The 23,375-nt window shown below is 41.5% G+C and overlaps 1 protein-coding gene across 1 annotated transcript in view; it reads right to left on the reverse strand.

Annotated features, from left to right (window-relative positions):
- The window catches only part of myo16 (myosin XVI), a 77,389-nt gene extending 60,904 nt beyond the window's left edge, over nucleotides 1-16,485 (reverse strand). The window contains exons 1-4 of the mRNA XM_070914898.1: nucleotides 16,458-16,485; nucleotides 11,732-12,001; nucleotides 2,111-2,181; nucleotides 1,105-1,248 (exon numbers count right to left, since the gene is read on the reverse strand). Coding sequence (XP_070770999.1) covers nucleotides 1,105-1,248; nucleotides 2,111-2,181; nucleotides 11,732-12,001; nucleotides 16,458-16,485 — 513 coding nt within the window. The remainder of the gene's footprint in view (nucleotides 1-1,104; nucleotides 1,249-2,110; nucleotides 2,182-11,731; nucleotides 12,002-16,457) is intronic.
- Nucleotides 16,486-23,375: the final 6,890 nt, after the last annotated feature.

The following is a 23,375-nucleotide window of genomic DNA, read 5'->3' on the forward strand; positions in this document are numbered from 1 at the left end:
GAAAAATGTTTGAACTTTTCACAGTGCTGAATCTGTTTTTTTGAATTTCTGAGAAATTTTCTTCTTCTTTCTTTCTTTACCCCCTGCTCTCTCCCCACAGGGCTGAGTTCTGTGTATATATGACCTCATTTACTAGAAAGTAGTTCTGTCTTGGTAGTGAATGGGAGACATTTAGTTACTGCCTCCCAGGGAGCCGTATTAAATCTCTCTCTCTCTCTCATGGTATTGCCTATCATGAAAGCATAACTCACTGCATAAATTGCATTTGGCGTATCTATGTATATCACACCCTGCTCTGCAAACTAGGAAGCCTGCATGAATCTTTGCTTCGAGGGAAATTAAACACATGCAAATACACAAACACCCAACATACACATGAACCAACAGTCACACAGCCGCTACAAGGCTGACAGATTCACTCTGCGCAGCATTTGCCTGGCAGCTCTTCAAACATATCCATTCCTCTCAGGAACATCTCTTTCCTGCCCCACAGACAGACAGTCAGCAATCACTCAGGACCCAATCAGCAGAACCAGGCTGTACTGGATTCTACCGAGCTCCAGACTGTAGTTAACCCTCCCTGGGTCTAATCAACACCAGCAGAACACACCCAGCCCACTGAGTGACTGGGCTGGATGTGCATGCCCTCCCCTGCAGCTGGCGCTTCTCTCATTATGGACCTAATCAGTACAACCACAGCTCTTGTCAAGACAGACCCGACAAGAGCTGGAAACATCCCCCACAGAACAAGCTCTCTCTTTGATATCATGCTAATGCCCAATTTCTAAATATTCGCATTTTGAGTGATTCAGCTGGGTTTGTGAGAGAATGGAAAGTCGTGTTTCAGACCCTCAGTAATCCAAAACCCCTCATCAATGGAAGACGCTCCACTTGGACAGAAATTCTGGATGACTAACGTGAATACAGCCACTGGTTCAAAGCTAATTCGAAACATGGAGCTAGTATGCCGACCCATTCGAAAACACTAATCTAATTTGTAGCTGACACGCTTGGAATTGGATCAACAAGAAAATGACTAAAACTACAGCCAAAATGTGCCCCCTCCCCCCCAATATAGTGCATGTTTGCAAGTGTGTTTCTTACCAGCAGCAGCAGCAGCACCACATCTGCATGGTCACATACACACGCAACATGCAGGGCTGTCCACAGGTCTTCGTCCTGCAGATTGACATTCAGGCCTCGCTCAATCAGAAGTTCCGCCGCAAACACATTGTCATGGCGAGCACACTGCAGAACGCAAGGACAGTAGATTTCCTTTTTATTAGTTTGCATGAATGTATAATTCCTGAGGCATTGTTAACTATAAACGGTACACATGAATGGTTCAGTGCATAACGATTAATGTATGTGAAAAATGTCCAGCAATTGTAATAATTACATTGTTGTATTGCCACAGGTGCAACTTGTGTGCAGGAATTAGCAAAATGATAATGATGAAGACATGGAGAATGGTTACTGGCGCACCATCATGTCAGATGTCCTTCCTGATATTTCTCAGCCATTTGTAGCATAATATGCTCACCCTCCCAGAGCAAAATAATAGGCATATTCTTTATTTTGTTTTGACACACATGCACACTAGGGCTACTTTCTTAAATTATGTTATCAGTTGGAACGTGTTTTCGCTGTAACATTTTCTTATTCTAATCAATCAGATAGTGTGAAAGATTCAGAAGCCCAGAATTTATAGGAGTACTGTAGGTACCAGCAATCTAGTTAGGTGGACCAGCTTCAACGTTTAAAAAATGAACAACTTTAATCTGAATCCCCCATACATGGACACATGCATGCATAGAGAGTTGATAAAATACAACAGTAGTGGATGATTGGCAACATGAGTTCAGATTGTGTTACCACTTATTCAACAGATCAAAATATAAATAAAAAATAAAACTGGGAGCGAGGGTAGGCCGATATGATGATACACACCAGGGGACGATAATATGTCAGTGTGTAATAGACATAAAATGTGTAATATGATTCTTGTACCAATGTGATTGAAATACATTGATTTATTAGTATAGAAGAAAGATTAGTATAGGCTTATATTTGTCAAAAAGGTGTGTGTGTGTGTGTGTGTATATCTTACCAGGTGTAGCAAGGATCCCCCAGAAGAAATGGGAGTGTTGGGGTCTGCTCCCTCCTTCAAGAGACGCAACACTGCAACACAACAAACATCCATATGTTAACACCTGCTGTATGTGAAGACAGACAGGGTGCTTAGGGCATGTACAGAAGATGCATACACACTCAGACAGACACAAAAACAAACACACAGACACACTGATCTCTGCCACTCACTATCAAAACCAATATATGTCGAATGTCCTCTGACCGTCCTTGACACATGTGGATCAGTGTTAAGGCTGTGTGTGTTTGGTGGCTCCTTGCTCCAGCAGCAGGTCAGAAAGCCTCTCGGTTACACACATTCACATCACATACTGTAAGCTCCAGTGAGCCGCACAGCCCACTCACGCACTGACACAGATCTACTGGAGAAAACACAAACCATTACAAGCAAGTTCACGCAGTCAGCCATAAACAAATGAGCGGACAGCAGTAGGCTAAACAAGGTCACAGTGATTTTACTATACCACTGATGATATCTTTTACTCAACATGTACAAAAAATGAATGAGAGCACAGCAGGAAAGAGTGAGCAAGAGAAAGAGAGAGAGAGAGAGAGAGTACTGGAGTGTGTGACAGATAAATAAAGCAGAATGGACAAAGAGGGCGAGGTTGAGAGGGAGGTGGAGCGCTGCGGTTTGGACATATGTGATTTCACTGACACTGACAGTACTAGATGGATACTGACTAAACCCTGGAAGACCTCATACCAGCAAAACAGCCACCACTGTCACGCAATCCCACCACACACACAAACAACACACAGTCAAACACTGGAGTCTTTAAGCAAAGCCAATGGCTCTGAGGACAGTAACCATGGTAATTACAGAGGTGGTAATTCCATCTAATGAACTCTGTTGAGGACCCCCATGAGGTCATTTCACTTAAAGGGTCATTATCTAGACAGACCTTAAATAACCTCATCCAACCTACACACAGCAAGCATGTTTTAAAACAGAAGATGCCTGTTAATAATCATGAGCTTATCTGAAAATAATATCAATACTAATAAACAGGTTTATTGATATATATAAATAAATAAACACCCCTTTGACACAGTCAGTAAATGAACATGTAATGTAGAAATTCAAAATATTTGCTGAACCTTTGATAACTTATTTCTTTTCTTTTTACTTTTTATAGTCTATAATTAATAAAGAAAATATACAAGTAATATTAATCCATAATATAAGTATGTTATAAAAGTAATTGTCTGTTGTAATCAACTTATTTTGACTGAACAATGAATAAGAATAAGAGAAAGCATCTAAGAAGCTGTAACCTGCAAATGTCAAATGGTATTTCTATTTGAGAAATTACTTACACATTTATCAATTATCAATACTGTCATCAGTTAGTTTTCTGTCAGTTGATGAATCAGTTGGTTGACTAATTGTTTCAGAAGCACATGCACACATATCAAACAGGCCGAACACTGTGCACATTTTCCCACTCTTCTAATGGCCTTCAGTACTTAATGGCCAACCTTGGAGTCAATCAGCACAATTATCTCCCATTTCCTCAACACACATCAGGGGCTCAAGACTGTAAAACACCAATTAAGGCTCATCTAGCGCTAAAGTCATTACCAGGGATAATGCTCTTGCTTACTAACAGTATATCACAGTGCTGCTCATTGTTGAACGTGGAGAAGTGATTTTTAAGCGAGGTATCACATGATTTGCTTCTTAATGAACATACAATATGAAGTCTGGTAAGTGTCAGTGGACAGGACAGTCTCTGGTCTGTAAAATGTCCCATCTGTTGGAGCCAGTTAGTGTTAGTCTTTGATAGAAGAACCCACTGGTGTTTTATGGCACATTATTGAATGTCAGGTTGAAGGTCAACAGCTACGAATTGACCACCAGGCAGTTAAGAAAAAAATCAAAGCGTTTGTCTGGCAATATGGCCATTAGGAATCAATAGTACTGTTGTACCATTGGCAGATTTGTCAAGACCAACCAGTGTTGTGGTCTGTGTGTGAAGCAGCCCACGTATCCACCGTGTCTATTTAGTAATGAGCTTGCCAGCAATATTAGGTAATGATTTTAATCTTTCTTTTAAGATTTGTGTAATAAGTGTAGGATACACTTTTGATGTCTGTATGAACATTGACACAGGTTTTGCTTTCTGTAATTATTCTTCTTATTCATACTGGCCATCCAGGGATCCCTGCAAAAGACAAAAGCCATAGTCCCTGTTCTCAAAAATACATTCAAAGTTCAGCTGAAGCTAATATGAGGCTTCTGCAGTCAGAGTTAGACAAATCAAGTGGGTATCTTCCTTCTTTAGCAACGAAATTCCCTCTTTATGTTACTAGCCCTCCACAGCACGGAAGAACACTCCAGGGAACACAAAGACTTAAAAAAACGGTAGATCTGAAAGATATCCACTTGATTTTCCGAATTTGGACCACCAAAGCTCGCATAGCTTCAGAATAAATTAAATAATTAAATTACAATTTTCCACAAGTAGTGTGGATTTCGTCCTCCATCTCTTCCAATGGAGGCAGCTTGGGAAGGGATCTCTTAAAGACCAGTATGAACAGGTTTAATGACGACAGCAACAACAGTTGAGCGTATGGCCTGTCCTTAAACTCTGATTTGGCAGTGGAAATCAGTTCTGATGTATTAGTAAAAGGGATTTTAACCACACAGAGAGATAAAGCCATACGTCAAGTCAACACCAGAATGCATATGAATTACTTTCTTCTTAAAGCTCTAAAGCAGCTGGAAATGGCAACCAATCTGATTGGCTTAACATGATTTCTAACTGTGCTGATAAATACTATAAAGCAGGGATAAGCTGCTGTGGCCTTTCTATAGTTAAAGATGTGTTATCATATAGTAGAGTTTCATTTTATTCAGTGATAAACTAACAAAAGGAACTTTAAACTAAAAAAGTAACATAATCCAAGCACATATGTGAGTAGTACTGAGGAAAATGATCTAATTAAGTGCAAAGTTAAAGAGTGTTCAGTCTATTTAGGAGGCGTTGCAGGTTTACAGTAAAGGCAGTGTTTATCTCTCTTGTAATGTAGTCGAAAGGGAAAAGGAACACTGGTCATCAAAGAGATTTATATCCACTGAAAGATTTACACACCTGCAGTGGAGCAGCTATATGCTTGTCCCACAGCAACAACAGTCATTTTCTCTCTATATGTCAGTTGGTGTGTGATTATATGCTGATCTCAAGCTTTGGTTTCAGAGTGTGTGTGTGTGTTACCCCTCTATCAGAAGGCTGCTGATTGGGAAATGTAGAGTGGGCCGCAAAGTCGGCTGTCATTTTGTGGAAAATTGCAAAACAGCTGTTCGAGACATATGTGGAGTTTCCATGGCAACCAGATAGGAACTGGTAGCAGAGGGGAAAAGAGGGAGAGAGGACGAGAGCGAGTAACCTAAATAAGGTATAGATTGACAGCCAAACTGCAGCTAAAACCATGAACAAAAAGTTAATTAGTACTTCTCAGACTCCTGATGACTCACCTGCCCGCCTCAAAATCTATGCTGTCATTCAAACTGGCAGAGATCCTGTCCTTAACCTGTCTTTGTGTTTGTGTAAGACCTGAATACAGCTCTTCAGGATCTCTTGCCTACGCAGAAGATTTCAAAGTACACTTGACAGTTAAAAAAGAAATGACCACTTCTCCACTGCTGAAAAGAGAATTTAGATATACTCTCCTATGCCTATGTAAAAAAAAACATAATACCACAAACCTCCACAACAAGCTATGTAAGTGCTAACGATATTGTTCGTTGTTGAACTTGAACTTCTTGAAGTAGATATGATGTGCGTGTTGAATGGGCATGTTCTGTAGATACAGGGCAAGGTTAAAAGTAGCGTTCTTCAGCCTCTCTTTTCAATTCTTTGGCTCGTCGTTATCTTACTGGACCGTGATATTCCATGAATTTCATAAAATCCCTGTAATGTATCCTCCATCACATGCCAGTTACAGCAGTATTGCCAATTTTCTTCATCTAGCAAGCCAGACATATTCTCCCAATGTACAGCATCATTCCCCCATATGAGATTCTGTTCAAATCCCTTACCCTTATAAATGCTTCTGTCTCTTCGGTCCTTATCACACAGTCATAGCCACAAGAGGCACCGTCTCACCTCGCTGCCCCATGTTTCTGAAATGAGCTTAGACATTTTCCCTTTGTTTTGATCCTGATGAAAAAAGCTACGATAAACTTTTCCAATAATGCTTAACTCTAAATGCAGATGATCGTATGATGAGTTCTGTAAGATGGAACAGGCGTCTCCTGCCTGCGTGTTCACAAATTACATGATTTTATGGATTTCAGGTGTTAAAAGTCTCTGCTACGATGCCATACATTTACAGCAAACACACCAGGGTGTTAATGCATCACGAAATTACATTTGCCAAAGTATTACAAGGTCTAATCTACAATTCCAGAAATGTTAACCAAAAGCGCTGTGTAAATAGCCTCCATAAAACAAAACAGTGTATATATATATATACGTACAATAATTTGTACTCACGATTAATGAATCATGATATATTGCATAATGTGCACTGTATTGTAGTACAGTAGCTGAAGTCTCCTCAGGAAATCCAGCACACAGACTGACTAGGAAAATGCAATAGTTTGCGAGCAGCAAAGGGAAACACTGCAAATGAGTGAATGTGTTTTAATCCACTGCTGACCATATTTGAGAAATAAGTCACCCTCTTAGTTTAAATGTTAATTGAAATATTAATACATAGAAAGAAAACATCTAAATTGAATTTCAACTTCAAACTGAGCAGCGTAGACCTCTGTGAGAAAATGAGTTCACAAAGTACTTCTATTTTCCACGCTGTCGTACATCTTCTGCTTCCTCTCATATTAACCTGCACTGCCGAACCTCTAAAGGAACACTGATGAGTCATCAAGTGAACCAAAGGTTTAACATTAGAAGCTCAGATAAACACCACTGCCAGAGAAAAGTTTCAATATGCTGCCTGATGATGCAGCTGACATTAAAGGGATCCCTCTTGTATCAGCATGAGAGTCGCAAGGTTTTAAATTGGATTCCAGTAAAAGATATCATGACATCGTTCTCTACCGCCTCTGTGGGCCTAGACCCCGTTCTGTCAAAAACATGACAGGTCTTTGACGTGCCTTTAATCCCAGCATGCTCTATTGCAGAGAAATATCAATGTATTCCTCTTACATTCCTATTCACCTATGTCTCCATCGCTCCTCTTCCCTCGCTGGTTTGTGTTTTACCATCTGGGGAGATTATATATAATTAAAATAAAGTGGCTGGCAGTAACAATGTGACATGTTTTCTCCACTCAACAGGACACCCGAGTGTTGGATTGACGTGGGGTGTTGATGGCAAGCTGACTGATAAATAGTCAGCTAAATGTCTGCAGGTTCCCAGGACATCACGACCACTCTGAATGGAACATTGATTTTCAGCTTCAGCTGCGGTGCCATCCAGCGCATCCATTACAATTCAGGTGTCAACAGGTGTCTAGAGAATATAATTCCCTTTGAAAAACACACCACATATAACAGAATATAGAGAAAGATACAGTTTAAAAACCTTAATCTGCATGAACACACCTACACACTAGATAAATCTATTCATTTAAATCATTTAAATATTAATCTGGGTTCAATACTGAGGACTAAGACTATGAGCACCAGTGCCACCTTGTTGCAGAACTCCTCTGAGTTAAGTTGTATTTATGGGCTAGATTCAATGGGACAAAGGCCTGTTTAAACTTCCAGAAAATTGGCTGCTCTGTTTGTTAAGAAGCTTTGCTGCACTGATGTGGAGGCGGGCACTGCGTCAACACAAATGGCTGAACATTGTATAACACTGGACAGGGAGCACACGGTGTTCTTATTTTAGCCATGGTATGATTCAGTTTTATTAACTGTGTCTAAAGCAGTGCTCCAAAACACAACACAAGACTGAAAGCTGTTTCACTGTAACTTGCTTCACTTCCTCATTATGAAGAACTGAGTGAACCATGTGCTGTGCCTGCAGGATGGATCTATACACTCTGATCAATAAATATAGGTAGCTATGCAGTATGTGTACCATACAGTAAATGCACCACATGTACCGTAATTACACATCCGTAAAGGGACAGAATATCTCAACCTCTTGACGCATAAGCACACATAACATAGGCACAAGGGAAAAGCACTCTCCCATTAAAACAGAGACCCACCAGCACTGCGTCTGGCTTGGTTTTGGCGTCTCCATTTAAGAGGATTGGAAGTGTTTGTGGGTGATCTTTAGTGCCAGTGGGGAAAAAATTGACGTTATCTATTACAGTCCTCTGTGGTAGATAAAAAGTCAGAGGAACAACAAAGACATTAGGATTCAGTCTTTTGGGCACCATGAATGTCTTTCATGGCCACGCACCAAGGCTGTCGAGATATTTACAGGAGGCATCACAAGCAATTCCCAGATAATGTGATGTAACAGTCCACTTTAGACTCTTACTAACAGGTGTTTCATCACCATCAGATGACTTAGAAAAACTGCTCTCCTCAAAAGAAAAGTCATCTTAAATTTACCTGAACTGCTTTCTCACATTGTGTTTTGCCAGGAATCATCAACTCAGTGAGAACCATCTGAATGTCATTATTCTGTTGAAAGGGGAAGACTTGATTGTAGGTTCCATGGCTTTGAGAGCAACAGCTGCTGCCGTTCCACATGTGTCCTGCTTTAAGTTAAGAGATTGGTTTGGGAAAAGCAATTTCACCAAATGTCAAAAAGTGAGCCAGATGTTTGCATATGACAGACAGGAATGGAAATTAGGTATAGTATGCTCCTATCTAACTATAGGGCTGTGTGCTATTGGTATTTTTTTTTTCACCTTAACCCTACAGTATCTTCCCTAACCTGATGTTTCTTCCCTGCTGCCTTTCAATTTCTTTTGCTTTCCAATTTTCCACTTTCTCACCATGTTCACCCTTTCCTCTATTCTCCACCCAGCTTCCCTTTATCGCACTCTCCTTCATCTTATTTCCTGTAAAAGACAAGCGATAAGAAAATAAATCCTTTTGTGACTGTGTATGTGTGTGATATCTCTGATTACCTGGCTGCCTTGTCAGCAGACTGAGTTTCTGCACTATCTATGAATCTAATTCTCAAACCAGCTCTCTAAAGCAGGCTTTAATTGGGATATAACAAAGGCTCACCCAATCTCTCTGTCTATCTCTCTCATTCTATTTCCCTCTCAGCCTCTTTGTTTCTTTTGCCATTTCCTCTCAGAGTCTTATTTGGCTAATCTCTGTCTTTCTCTTTTGCATACTCACCAGTTCTTAAAAACGATGATGAGTCACCAAAACTTCCATCGTTTTTTTCATTAATCATCACCATCTGGGGGACACAGTGCTGAAAATTGAAAACTACTCAAGTTGAGACATTTAACTTTTTCAAGATAACAGCAATGTTAAAGATATCATTGTCTATCAGCTAACAGTCGTTCATATTTGTTGGCCTCTTACGATGTTTCGACACAGTCTATCAGTCTCATTTCAAACTTCATCTCGTGGATCCCTTTAACAATAACACTGTGAGCATAAAATAATCAAGAAATCGTCATATCAGATATGATATAAGTACTTGCATCATAAAGAGGAAATCAGCACTCACATATCCTGTTTAATAATTCTACTGAAGTCTGCTTTCCAGGCATCGTCAATGAGTCAAATGCAAATCCCTTATTCTTTTACCCCTTTTACCCCTATCCACCAGATTAACCCCTAGGCTCTCGTTGCAACAGGTGTGCGATTACGCAAGCCCTCATCTCTTGAAATACTTCTGTAGTAAGGGGGAAAAGCTCCAAAAATGTCCAAGCCTGAAGAAAATCCTATCACTCTGTACAAAAGGAGAACGGGAGTGACTCAAGCGACAACAGCGAGAAAAGCAGTTATCACTCAGCTCACCAGTGAGGAAAGCTCGAGAATCATTGTCAAGTGCTGATCCATGCAACCAAGTGTTACCTCAAAGAGATAGACACTGCAATACAGATAGAAAAACAAGACAGGCCAAAGAGTAACATAAATTAATCATAATGCTTGCAGGAAGTCCCTTGGCTCAAGGAGTCTGTTAGGAGACAATCTGTCCCTCATGCGCGGCTGCATGTGAGTCTACTATTTTGTTTAATCTAGGTCCAGTTCTTGCCTTGAACACCACCAAAAGGTCAGGCCTTCCCATAGCAAAACAAATGGTACCCTGCCAGCAGTTCAGTGCCTTGGTGGTGTCAGGGTGGTAGGTAGGCATTAGGCAGAGAGGTCTGCAGATCTGATTCATGCCAAGCCAAGGAAATCTGGTTTCAGTCTGGCTGTTGCAATGGCACACCAGCTGCTCCCACAGACCAGCTGAACCTCACTGGCAGCCAGAGAGCAGAGATTAACACAGTGACCTGCAAAGACTGCTTGTAGGACTGACACAGATACACCCAGACAGCTGGGTAAATGACTGGCAAATCACTGGCATAGATGAAAAGAAAGACGGCGAGGTTGGACAAAAAAAATCAATGCCCTTTAGTGTAAAGTGTGAGGACCTCTTGAATCTTATGGGCTCAATGACTATCCGATCTCACAAAAAAGACTGAGCCTGAGTTCTTGAGTGTGTCTTTACTGGGAGCCAAGCAGGCTGCAGTCCTGCTTAGACCTGAGGCCAGATATGATTTACTGTGTGCCTGAGAGTCTCATAATACACTGACAGACACAAATAAATATTCTCAGACACAAATACAGACACAGAAAGGCAGACATTAAACATCTAGATGTTTACTAAAAGCAGTAATATATTGAGTGCAAGGCTCAGTAGGTGTGTGGAAGTGGGTAAAAGGCTCAGAAGTAGGGCTGCAACTGACGATTATTTTCATTATCAATTAATCATACAATTATTTTCTTGATTAATCGATTAATAATTCAGTACGTGATATTAGCAAGATCCCATTTGTTTGAAACAAATGGCTAACCATTCAGCCAAACAATGTGAAAACACATATGAAACCATAAATAATGAATACTAATCTTACAAACTAGCTATTATTCACTGCTGTGTCAGCCAGATCCAACAGACGCTGCGTCATATATAGACATCTTGTTACTTTTGGCATTTGTCTATCTTTGAAGAATATTTCAAACCCTCTTGTCGCTGCCACTGAGCAGCGAAGTGACAGACAACAAAAGCAAATGGGCTTCTTTTACCTAGAGTCCAACAAAAAGCACCATTCTGTGGAAATACTGTTTGCTCTCAACAGCAGACATTATCAACTGTGCTAAGGTATTTTTATACTTGAGAGCTGTTTGTGTCAGGATAAAAGCTCCACTCTGTCCTCCTCAGTCAAGTGGACAGCTTCCAGCAGAACAAATCGTGTGACCTGCAGTCAGCAGCGCTGTTTTGGCCCACTTGTGTGTGTGTGTGTGTATGTATGAGAAAGAGTGTGTGTGATAGATAAGTGAGCCAGCACTGCAAATCTAGTAACCAGTCTTCATTCTCAGATGTTAACTGTGTACACATCCACACACACTACTACCTTTTCACTCAACCATAACCGACATACACCCTCATATGCGCACCCACAAACACACCTTCTTTGTCGTCATGGCGAATGATGGCGTCCTGTATGACATCTGCGAGGGTGAAGCGGACGTGGTGCTTCTTGCGGTGGGTGGGCGGGGCTCGAACCTTGATTCCACCTTGCTGGCGCTGAAGGCTCTTTTCCCTCTCGTAGTACGCCCTTATTTGGTCACAGCGCATCCTCCTGACCAGCCGCTGGCGCTGGCCAATGGGGAGAGACTCCAGCAGACACTGGTCTATCTCCATGTTCTGACGAAACACATTACATAGCTGGAAACAACCTAGAGAGAAACAGAAAGACAGAGAGAGAGCAAGACAATGATGATGTTTAATGTCAGAAAATTACATAGTTGCATAAAATTAAATGCAAATGTAATTAAGTTATGCGTTATTTGTTTTCAATCAGGCTCTGATGACAAGCTATCCATGCTGAGAGTGAAGAGAACAATCTGGTGAATCAGTGAAAACACTGCAGTATTGCAGTAGTATTCACTCTAACACAGTTTGATAGTGAGCTAATGAGACAAGGCTCAGAAGATAAAACACATCTCCAGGTAGAACTGTGTTCAAACGTGTTATTATTTTGTGTGCATGTCTTGCATGTCTGTGTCTGCAGGTCGCCCAGTTGTGTGTTGGCAATTATTTAGCATATTTACTGTAAAGGATATTTGCTGTCTGTTTAGCCGTCGGGGTGAGCTCAGAGAAGCATCGCAGCATTTTGTGTGTTGTCGCTCCTTGTCCCAACAGTGTGTAGTGATTCTCCTGACTCCGCATAATCTCTCTGCCTCTCAGTGGCACTTAGCCAAACAGATCTCATCGCAAGGCAGCTGCTAAACCCCTTATGGTCTGCTTGGACGATTAGGATGTACGGTGCTTGTGCAGTAGGTGGGCTCAGAATGAGATTCACTGAGTGTGCTCAGGTAAAAACCAAAGGAGACACACACTTAACAAAAACAAACGTATTACATAAAGTGGGTTTTAAGTAAAAGTATTTACATCAATATGGCATTGATAACATTATTAATTTGACAAATCCAGGTCACAGCCACTCCAGAGGACAAGTAAAATATGAAGAGGAGGACGTCTTTGCAGAAATAGAGCGTGTTGTATATTTCTTTCTGACTCACCAACTCATGCTCCCCTGCTGTCTCTACACATCATTCCTTCTTTTATCAAACTCAACTTTGCTGTTCGTTTGTTGCTCTCGTCCTTTTGTGTCCATTTTGTTTTAAGCATCCCCTCCTTGGAGCGTCTTTGTCACTCCATTGATCTCCAGCGGTTCTCTATTTCTCTATTTCATCTCCCTCTTTCTCTATCATGGTGACGGAGCACACAGCAGTCTCTTTGTCACAAAACTATTGCTAGTGGGACACCTTTGAAGTACTATATGTTGTCCCCATGTTTCCCAAACCCTCGTCTGTCTCTTTCTCACTACTTTATCATCTCTTTTCATCTCTCGTCATATCCACAGTGACATGCAATAGTCTCTGAACAGTACTAACATCCAGGAGAGAAAAGCAACAATAAAAGATGGCCTTCGACAGTCAGCGGACATGAGGGGACTGTTGCTACTTTGTGTCCACTTTATACAGTAAACTGCTGTTTCTCCTCTGTGTGTTTGGACTAGATCTTTATCAGGTAGAGACAAAGACATCCAGGCACACAAATGAAGCTGCTGCGTCTCTCTGTTTTTGTTTCTGTTTGATATACATCTACACATTCATTCAAACACCTGGCCACTCTACCCCGGTGTGCCATGCATACACACACACACACACACCTCCTGCACAATACACCAGTGCCATCTGCTCTGGTTCGACATGTAAAAAGGTTCTTTTGTGTTCAGGTTCCAGACAGGGGGGGGTCATTATTACACTGTTCATGCCAGGTGTCTGCTTCAACTGTATTTTACTTTAGGAACTTGGCTGCAGGTTGAGTAGACGCACACATACAAACATAAAAACACACTCAACCTACTGCCTTTTCCAATATCGTGCCACTCCATCTCTCGTCAGTCCTCTGTTATTGCCTCCTTTTTTTCTTCCACATATTTCCTCTCCTCACCTTCTCTGCTACTCAGCCCATTTTGATATGTGACTTGCAGTACTAGTTGTGGTGTGTGTTCAGTCTGTGTCCATAGTAGACACCTATAAGAGTGGGTGCACTGATATAAGTTGCCCTGATCGTATACTGACACATAGCTCACTGCAGGGCTAAAAAAAAAAAACCACACAAAACATCAAGAGCATCGCTTGTCACCAACCAATTAGGCTTTATGTACGTGCACACACACACATGCACACCCCGGACGACTAGCCTTGGCTACTACGACAGTCTAACGGCCAGAGGTGATTATATTGAGAGTACAAGGCTCAGTAGGTGTGTGGAAGTGGGTAAAAGGTAAAGATCTAGGGCTGCAAAGATTATTTTCATTGGCAATTAATCAGACAACTTTCTTGATTAATCAATTAATCATTCAGTCTATAAAATGGCAGAAAATAGTGAAAACTTCTCAAACAACATCATATCTTCATATTGCTTGTTTTGTCTGAAACCCAGAAATATGGCAATACTCGCATTTTTGCACTAGCAGGGGTCCAAGCACCGGGATGATGACTTTGGGGGCAAACAAATGAGCAACAAAAGTAGTAGAGATCATACAGCTCACTAGCTAGCTAGCTCTGTCAATTTTACCACACAAAATGTGGATATGATGAACTCTGTCTGTCTCCGTCTCCACCTTGACTCTGTGACTGTCATCTCTTCCTTGGTTCGGCCACTTATCCTTCCATATCCTTCACACTCACTGCTGGCCTCATATATCATCTATTAAACATGCATTCAAGGCTACAGCCACATCAACCCATAAACTCCCAGCACTCGACAGACGTCACTTACTGCCATATTGATTCAGACATGACTCACACACTAGACATGAATGTATACAGACATGTAGCAGATGGATATCCACAAGTTTAAAAAAAATAATTTATCAAGAAAAGCTGAACATCCTTAAGTAAAATGACATTTTGTTGGTAAAGATATTTACAAATGCACTTGTCTAAATAAATAATGATGTATGCTCAGTGTGCTAAAAGGTTCACTTTAACTAGACAGCAGTCTGCACATGGCTCTAAATGTTGTGACATGTTGTGACTATAAAATCGGCCCCTCATAACCTGCTATGTGTTGCTGTATGTAATGTGGCCGAATGTGTTATTAATATAAAGGTATTGGTTGGTGTATCAGAACATTCCCAGGAGCATTTCTTTGTCTTACGTTTTAAGATGAAAACATCAAATATGGCCAGCAGTGACAGCAACGATCAATAAGAATTTGCCCTCAGTCAATATATACTTGAGTTTCCATTTTTCACATGAACACGGTATATACATTTGAATCAACCTAGCTGATGAAAGCACACATCATTCCAGAATTTGCAAGTTTACAAATTACTTTCAAGTGTTTACAAAACTATGACATAACGTCGGCTCTGAACAGTCAAACAAAAATAACGCTGTCGTTTGCTACTGTGTGATGAATGGCTCTGAACAGATAGTTGGAATGTGAATGAGAGTGGGAAAGAACAGCAGGATCCGAGTCTGATGGGAAATAGGGCTGAATGAATCTGAGAGAGATGAAGTGAGCGGAGACAGAAAGAGAGAGGAGACAGGGATAGAAAGCAGTAGCTTTCTTCTCCTGCCATTCCATCTCCGGGCTATCAGTTATTGATTGAATGTGGAACATCCCATGCAGGCTGCAGCTAATAACACTGACAGCAATGCAGAAGCTTGTAAATTAGAAAATGGTACACAAACACATGCGCACGCACGTACACACACACACACACACACACACACACAAACACACACACACACACAGGCTGCAACCTGCAGACACCATAAATGTGCAGGATATAGATAGATGTATGTAGTGGGGAGATATTTGAGGGTTCTCAGAGTCAAGGAGAGACTTTATGACAGCCTGCATCACCTCTATCATAGAATTCACTTATTTGTTCTCCTTTATTCTCCTCTTTCCTTCTTTCTTTGCCATTACCCCTCAAATATCAACATCACGCTCTCTCATTCCTCCCTGAGTCTGCTCATCATTCTTTGCACCACTTGGCCGCATTCTTCATTTGTCACTCATTCCATCCTCACCTCCTTTCCATCCCCTCCCTCTCTCCTCTAAATCACCCTCAGTTTCTCTCCATCTGTCCTTCTCCCTCTGAAACGACTTTCTCTCTCTGTCAGTCTGTCACTGTGTTATGAATATGCCAGACGCTCATGTGATCTGCATCTTTGTGGCTCTATTTCATCCTTCTTTCCCTCTGCCGCTACCTGCCGCATTCACCGGTCAACTTCACACATCTGCGGCAGCTCTCTGCAGCAAGCTCACACACCCACTTACTGCACGCGCACACACACACACACACACACACACACACACACACACACACACACACACACACACACACACACACACACGCGCACACACACACACACACGCACACACACAGGGACACAAATACTCATTTGAAGTTTAGATTGTGTTGCTGTGTTGGCAGCTGGTGACCAGAATTCTTAAGCATGTAAACTCATACAGTAAATGACACCCTGCATATATAGTAAGTGCTAATACAACCACGGCACACACCCATGGCTGAGGCATGCACAACTACACTTGCACACACACTTGCATGCACAAATAAAGAGACACTGAATGGCTACTTACAGCATTTGATGAAATGGTAGTGAGACATTTTCTGAGTAAGTCAGACAATCCGCCAGTCAGGTAGAAAGGCAGGCAGAAAGGTAGGCGGGGAGTCAGTAAGTCAGGCAGACAGTAGGCAGCTACAGGTTCCAGCAAAACTAACTAATGCAGTGCTCGTAACCCGGCAGGATGCATTATTAATCTGGCTCCCTGCATGCTATCCAAACTCCGTTCCTCTGTCTGCATTATTCACCAACAGCAGCAGCAGCTCCGGTTGCAGCTCATGCAGCATCTACAGGCGCACAGACCCAGACTCACATACACACACTCACTCACACACACACACTCACACTCACACAGACATTCACTCCCTCGATCAGCCTGTCGGCAAGGGGAGCTGCGGCTGTTTCTAGCTCTCCTCGCCTACAGCCAGATAACCGCCGCACAGCGTCTTCCCAGCCATGACCGACGCACGTGCTCCACTCACGTCACTGACAACCGGCTCAGCCCACCTCCCGCTCCACACACCCCCAATGACGCAATGCTCTTCACCTCCTTACACACCCCCCTCCCAGTCTCCTTCTATCACACACACACACACACACACACACACGTACGCAGTGACTCATAAGGATGCACACCTCTTTGGACTATCCTCTACCTTCGCAGCCAAAATAAGAAAATAGGGGAGGGTGGAAGGTGGGATTAATTGTGCCTCCCTATACTGTAGATATAACAGGAAGAGAGAGGGAGATAAAGAGAGAGAGCAAGGCAGGTCATTGGAGAAAACAGAAGGACATAGATAGTGGAATGGAAAATGGAGGAATTGCAGATACAGCAGGGGGAGACAGAGAAAGAAAAATAAGTAAGAGATGGCAAGAGACAGGGAGAGAGGGGGAGTGTTAAATTGGATAGAAGGACAGCTAGAGAGAGAGAGAGAGAGAGAGAAGCTGCTGCAGTGCGGCTTTTGGTGCGGTGACAGGTTAAGTGCTCATCAACAGTTTTAAACTGCCCACAAATTAACTACAGATAAGTATAGTTTGCTAAAATGGTAGGGCTTGAGACCAGTGCATTGACACACACACTCATGTGCTTATCATGCTCCAGCACACACACAGAGTGTTACGCGACGCCACATGTACTATGTGCTTGCAGTGTCAGTGGGTTAGTCTCTGTGACTTTGTCCTTTAAGGCTGATTTGCATAAATGAATACCGAAAGCTTTGCATTAAAAAGAGGATTTGCAGGAGGAGGGTGAGAACGTGAGGATGAACGAGAGAGGAGAGACAACAGAGAAAGAGAGGGGAAAAAAGTGAGATAGCAAGAAAGACTGCGGACACACACACACAATATGGATGTGAGTAAAACAGCTTAACAGGGTGTGCAGTGTGTGACTAAAGCAGGATTGTGACACACATTTTTAGAAATCTGTGCCACTGTGCTCACACATCTGCAGGTTATATAGCACGCTGCATTTTCTGTGGGAGGTTTTGAGCTGTTATCTCCCATTGCTGTCAAACACGGGCATGTGGAGACGGGATAAAAGAACGCGAGAAGCAGGTGAGGCTCATTTTGAGCGGGTATTGAGCGGAGAGGAGCAGCAGAGCACGCTTGAAAGAGAATGGGAGGAAGACAGAGCCTGGGAGATGGATGTGTGTGTGTGTGTCAGACTGAATGCTCGAGTAATTCCTGTCATAGGAAATCAGGTCACAGAAGCAACTTTCTGCATCTTCTGCAAAACACTGCCAGAACAACTACTCCACCATCTACCTGTGTAAAAAGATGCCAGGTTTGTGTGTATGCATGCATGTAAGTCCGGATGCTTGCAAAGATTTCACTATACACACTACTAAATAAGTCATTGCTACACCACTCACAGATTGCACATGCACACACACCAGACAACACACACATTACACCTCTGCTGCCCTCGCTAGCCGGGTAGCATAGTATTTTTGGTCGAGGATAACACAATGACTACCCCATTAACACTTTACCCGTGACATCCAGACCTCACAGCAGTAGATCTGACAAGAAAATGTCATGCTTTTCTATCCGAATGTCACAAAGCATTAATGGCTCAAGCGAAATCTTGCTATCTGTGCCTGGAGCTACATGTAACATGCTGTATGAGGGAGCGGCGATGAGCTGGAGCACTGGGACAAAAAGTAACACAAGGTTTCAATGTGAGACATCCTGCTGGAAGGCAAGTCAACTCATCTCTGGTGTAACAGCAACAGGATAATGGGTTGGAGTCGCACCTTAATCATTTCTACCTCTCTGCAGCTACAATTAGATCCAGCACCAAGGCAGTGAGGTATGCAGAGGTATGCAGAGACACAGTGAAGAAAACAGATAGACAATAGAGATATTACAGATATTTAAATGTCTCTGTTAAAAGAAAAAATGCAGCAATTACTGGTGATTTTTAAATGCAGGTCGAGACAATTCACACACCCATCTTTCAGTGTGTTTACTCTATTATCTAGATGTGTGCAACAATATACATCTGCGCATGTTTGTTTAGTATCAGAATTAATGTTATGAATGGCTGTCCGTGCTGTAGGAAATGCTGTACTTGGCTGTGTGGAGATTGTGCCACCCTGCTTCCCTACAGCCGTGACAAACTCTCATTATAGCAGCTTTTGTCCCACAGGAGATGACAAATTTCATTCTCTTTGACACAGCTGTCATCCTGCCATCATCACCCTCAGGTGTCAATCAATACTACGACTGTGTTACCACCATGAATTCTACAGTTACCACCCTAGAGTGAGCGCATATGCTTGCATGCGATGCTGTTTAACTGACACTGATAATGGGGGATGTCTGATGCAGGAAATGTTCCCAATTACGGCAAAGCCAAAGGCACTGGGAAAGTTTGGGGGTGATGCATTATATATGAAAAGAGATCTCTTTGGATTAATTATTCATCGTGTGAGATATATTTACACAAATAAATATTTATTCATTTTACCAGCCAAATTTAAAATTTTGAATACTATTTGCATGTATTATGTTAGTTTACAAATAAAGACCTTGTGTTCTGGCTGGCACATGCGCACCTGCATCCATACACGCACAATAAAGCTTTTTGAGCCGCAAGCACAGTGCATTTAGCAGAGACATGAATCCCTCATGTCCCAATGGACCACTGGACTATGTGATTACAATCTCTTGTTAATGAGAAACGCTCTCTCTCTCTCTCTCTTTCACACAAACACAGCCATTCAGGTTAATCCAGTGCCTTTGTATTCACTAGATTACGTTATCTCTGTTGCCTCCTTCTGTCTATATCGTAACCCTTCTCCTCTACACCTGTATGGTCAAAGTCATTTGATTGTCTTGTGGCTATTTTTTTCAGCAGCATTTACATTTAGTTTTTGTTGATTTCAGAGGTTCAACACTACTGTCTATTGTATCATGCTGTCCCCCACAAGATTCTCCTTTAAATACACAGTGAATTTTATAATTGACTATGTGTGTTGTTTAAAATCTGCTGCAATACATTGCCGTGATTGTCCAACTGAGGTGACAGCTTGTGTTTTCGTCACTACATTGGGTTTTATTGTTACATTGCCAAGCACTGTTGTTGTTTTTGTTAATTATACTACTGATGAAACACTCTGAAATGGTCCATTGTTTATTTTTGAGCTAGTTCTTCATGTGAGACTTTATGTGAGATTATGTGAGGTTTTCACTAATTGGAAAAGGAACTGTAAGTTACATTCTCAGGCAATGCACTGAATCATTACACCACCATAACGTATCAAACTGAATCTTATGAGTTGTTTCAGAAACAATTATTTTTGTCACCTGAGCTGAGTATGTTTTATTATTATTATGTCCTCTTCTCTACGTAAGCTTACATTAAAACACAGAAACATATAATCTGCATTTGTTTCAGCCACGTGATAGTTATTTTGGAGGATTATTTAAAACATATGCTAGAATATGTAATAACTAGGTTTTAAAGTGAGCAGCCATGCATCAACGTCAACAGACGGTCTACACGATGGGTTACACCCTGGTGAGATATTTGCCAGCTACAGAGGAAGGGAGAGATGAAAATGTGCAAGAACTAAATGTAAGAATGAAATATTTATGACCAAATGCAACTGAAGTGGTAGTCTGAAAAACTGAACAAATATCCTTTGGCAAAGCAAACACCAACAACATTTAGATGGTGGCTGGCTTAAAGGTGTGTCTTGTTTAACTGCTCAAGTGTGCCATGTGTTTAATCTAATGCCTGGGTGGCAGATTGGCCCTTTGCCTGCTATATGGCACTGATGTCATGCTGGTTTTCTTGACACACTGCTCAGGTTCTGGGAGTGACGCGCTGATGTAGTTTTGCACCAGCTGTTGTCCCACCTGGTTGTTTTAGAAGATTAGAAGATTGATTTAGTGTTGCTTCCCTTCCTGTTCTTAGGCAAGTGTGTATGTGTGCGTTTGTACATGCATATGTGTATGTTGTAATATTAAAACACAGCTTTTTTTTACTCCTTTATATGTTTTTTTGCTTCAGTTATGATGATGACAGGTGTATTAATAGATATTTCCTCCCGGGCTGTGATGAAGAGAGAGGTGTTCTATCCACGCATGCAGTGCTCTTTAGCACAGCAAAGAAAAAAACAACAATAATTGATTCATAAGTAAATGTAATGCACGGCAACTTCTTCCATTCACCTTTATCTGTGAAATCTATCTATGGCGTCTAGCATACTCATAGGCACAAACAACAAACATGGACTTAATAGAGGACAGCAGGAACAAGACAGAAACCCACAAAGAAGACATTTAAGTGTAATACACAGACTGACTGAAGCAAAAGATTAGAGTTTTCCACTGCAGGCAAATTATACTTTTACTTTTAGACTTTTTCCATACAAAGATTGTAAACAGCATACAGGAATTTGCAGTGCTGCAACTCACTTGGATGTTTGCCACGGGTTGTTTGATCACATTAATCAGAAAACTGAAAAAAACTACAAATACAGTTTTCTTTAAGCACACAGACCTCTTTGTGTGCATGTGAGAAATCTATTTCTAATCTGGCTATAACCCTTTAGGCTGGATTATACTGTAATCCAACCATTCTTTCCTCCAAAACAGCAGCTCAGTCCAGGTTTAAACTGAACAGCAGGGATTACTATTTAATATTCCTAATACTAGTTAATAGCCTAGCAGCGATATTGGTCAATTCCAAGGTGGATCGTTGCCTGCAAGCGGAGGATTTAAATTATTCTCTGCATGATGCTGCAGAACACCAAGAAAACTCCACCGAATCAAATGGAGGTTTGCTCAAGTTCACATAGCCTAGATGGATATTAAAGCTGCATTATGCATTATGACCATTCAGAGGCGGACTCACAAACATTTTATAGCAAGCCCCGACACAATATTACTTATTGTGAAGTTCTTAGGGATGAAAAACAACTGCCTATACTTATAAATCCAGAAAAAGAAATAACGGAACATTCATCCCACTGGAGTCTTTCTTCTCCAGCTACAGATAAGCCTGTCACAGCGTTGAATCAGTGGCATTAGCTGAAAACACATTAAATTCATTTGTGGAAAAACATGATGGACTAAAGGTGGACAGGAAGATGAGAATGGTATCCATGTAAAAACCGGTCACACTGTCCGTCTGTACAAAGGAGATACTGTATCATATTTTTGCCAGTGTGGCTCAATCGCAGACAGGCCAAGTGTTGATTTCAACAGCTCACAGGCTCTGATCGAACAGGCATGGCTGCAGAGTCACACATTTCCTCCCCTGACACACGGCAGGCGATGTCACCTTTGCTCCATTCATTTCCAACAGAACAAGTACAAACAAGTGATACTTGTGAATCCTATTTCTGCAAAGTGGCACTATGCTCGGTCTCGAGGAGTTTTGTGCTGGTTTCAAACAGTCACCAGGTATTTAACCTCAATACTTTTTTGGTCCAGATCAGATAGTTCCTGATTTAAAATCAGAATTTTGCCAGAATTTTGTACTGTATTTCATTTAGGCAACATGTTTGTATGCCTCCTTGTGTTAAGACAATATTTGGCATTTCAGAAGTTTGGCGTCTTTTCTTAAATTAAAAAAAATATTTTGTTGAAAAAAGGTATCAAAAAAGTATTGTTTGGGTAATGGTAGAAAAACTCATGATTAAGAAATATCAAATGATATCTACCTTGTCTTTTTTTCTTGCTTGTGAGGAAGAGCCATTGTAAATAAAATCTTTACAATATTCCTTCCTTCTGAACCAAGACTTGCTTGTTTCCAGGGAAACAGCCATCTACCAGGTGTGACAAGATAGGCAATCTGCTTTGGAACTGCCTGCCCATCACGTGTGCCAAGCCCATTAGTCATTCAGATACAGTCATGTCATACATGTGTGCCCTAAGAGCAACAACACTCTCATTGTTAGGCAGATCAGTCAGCTCCATACACACTCATATGTGGTGAAAAGCTCCCTAAGCTTCAATTGTAATCCTCTCACTTTAGAAAAGCACAATCAAGACAAAAAGAAACAGAAGGACAAAAAAAACTGAAGAATAGTTCATCATAATTCCTTCTGCTAGCTTTGAAGAAGGGATATGATCCTAACACAGTGATCAGGTGGCTGTCTTATACTTATAGTGTGTTATAACTTTATTATTCATTCCTACATTGTGGCTGGATGTAAGAGGTGAGGGAAGGACAGAGAGGTAACATCCGGGGCATCTTTCGGTTGGTACATTGCTACTGACACACTGGCGGACTTATTCAGCTCATTATCACCGCTGGCTATGGGGCAAAAGAAGAGGACATGATTGAATCATAAGCGAGGGGGAGAAAAGCCAAAAATCTGTCAGAATCAGGACAGACAAATGAAAATGAGTCTACGACAAAGGCAGTGAGAGACGGAGGAGAGCTATAACAATTAATAACTTATGAGCCAGTTCTTCT

The sequence above is a fragment of the Enoplosus armatus genome, chromosome 11, assembly GCF_043641665.1.
Source record: "Enoplosus armatus isolate fEnoArm2 chromosome 11, fEnoArm2.hap1, whole genome shotgun sequence".
NCBI classification, from domain to species: Eukaryota; Metazoa; Chordata; class Actinopteri; order Centrarchiformes; family Enoplosidae; genus Enoplosus; species Enoplosus armatus.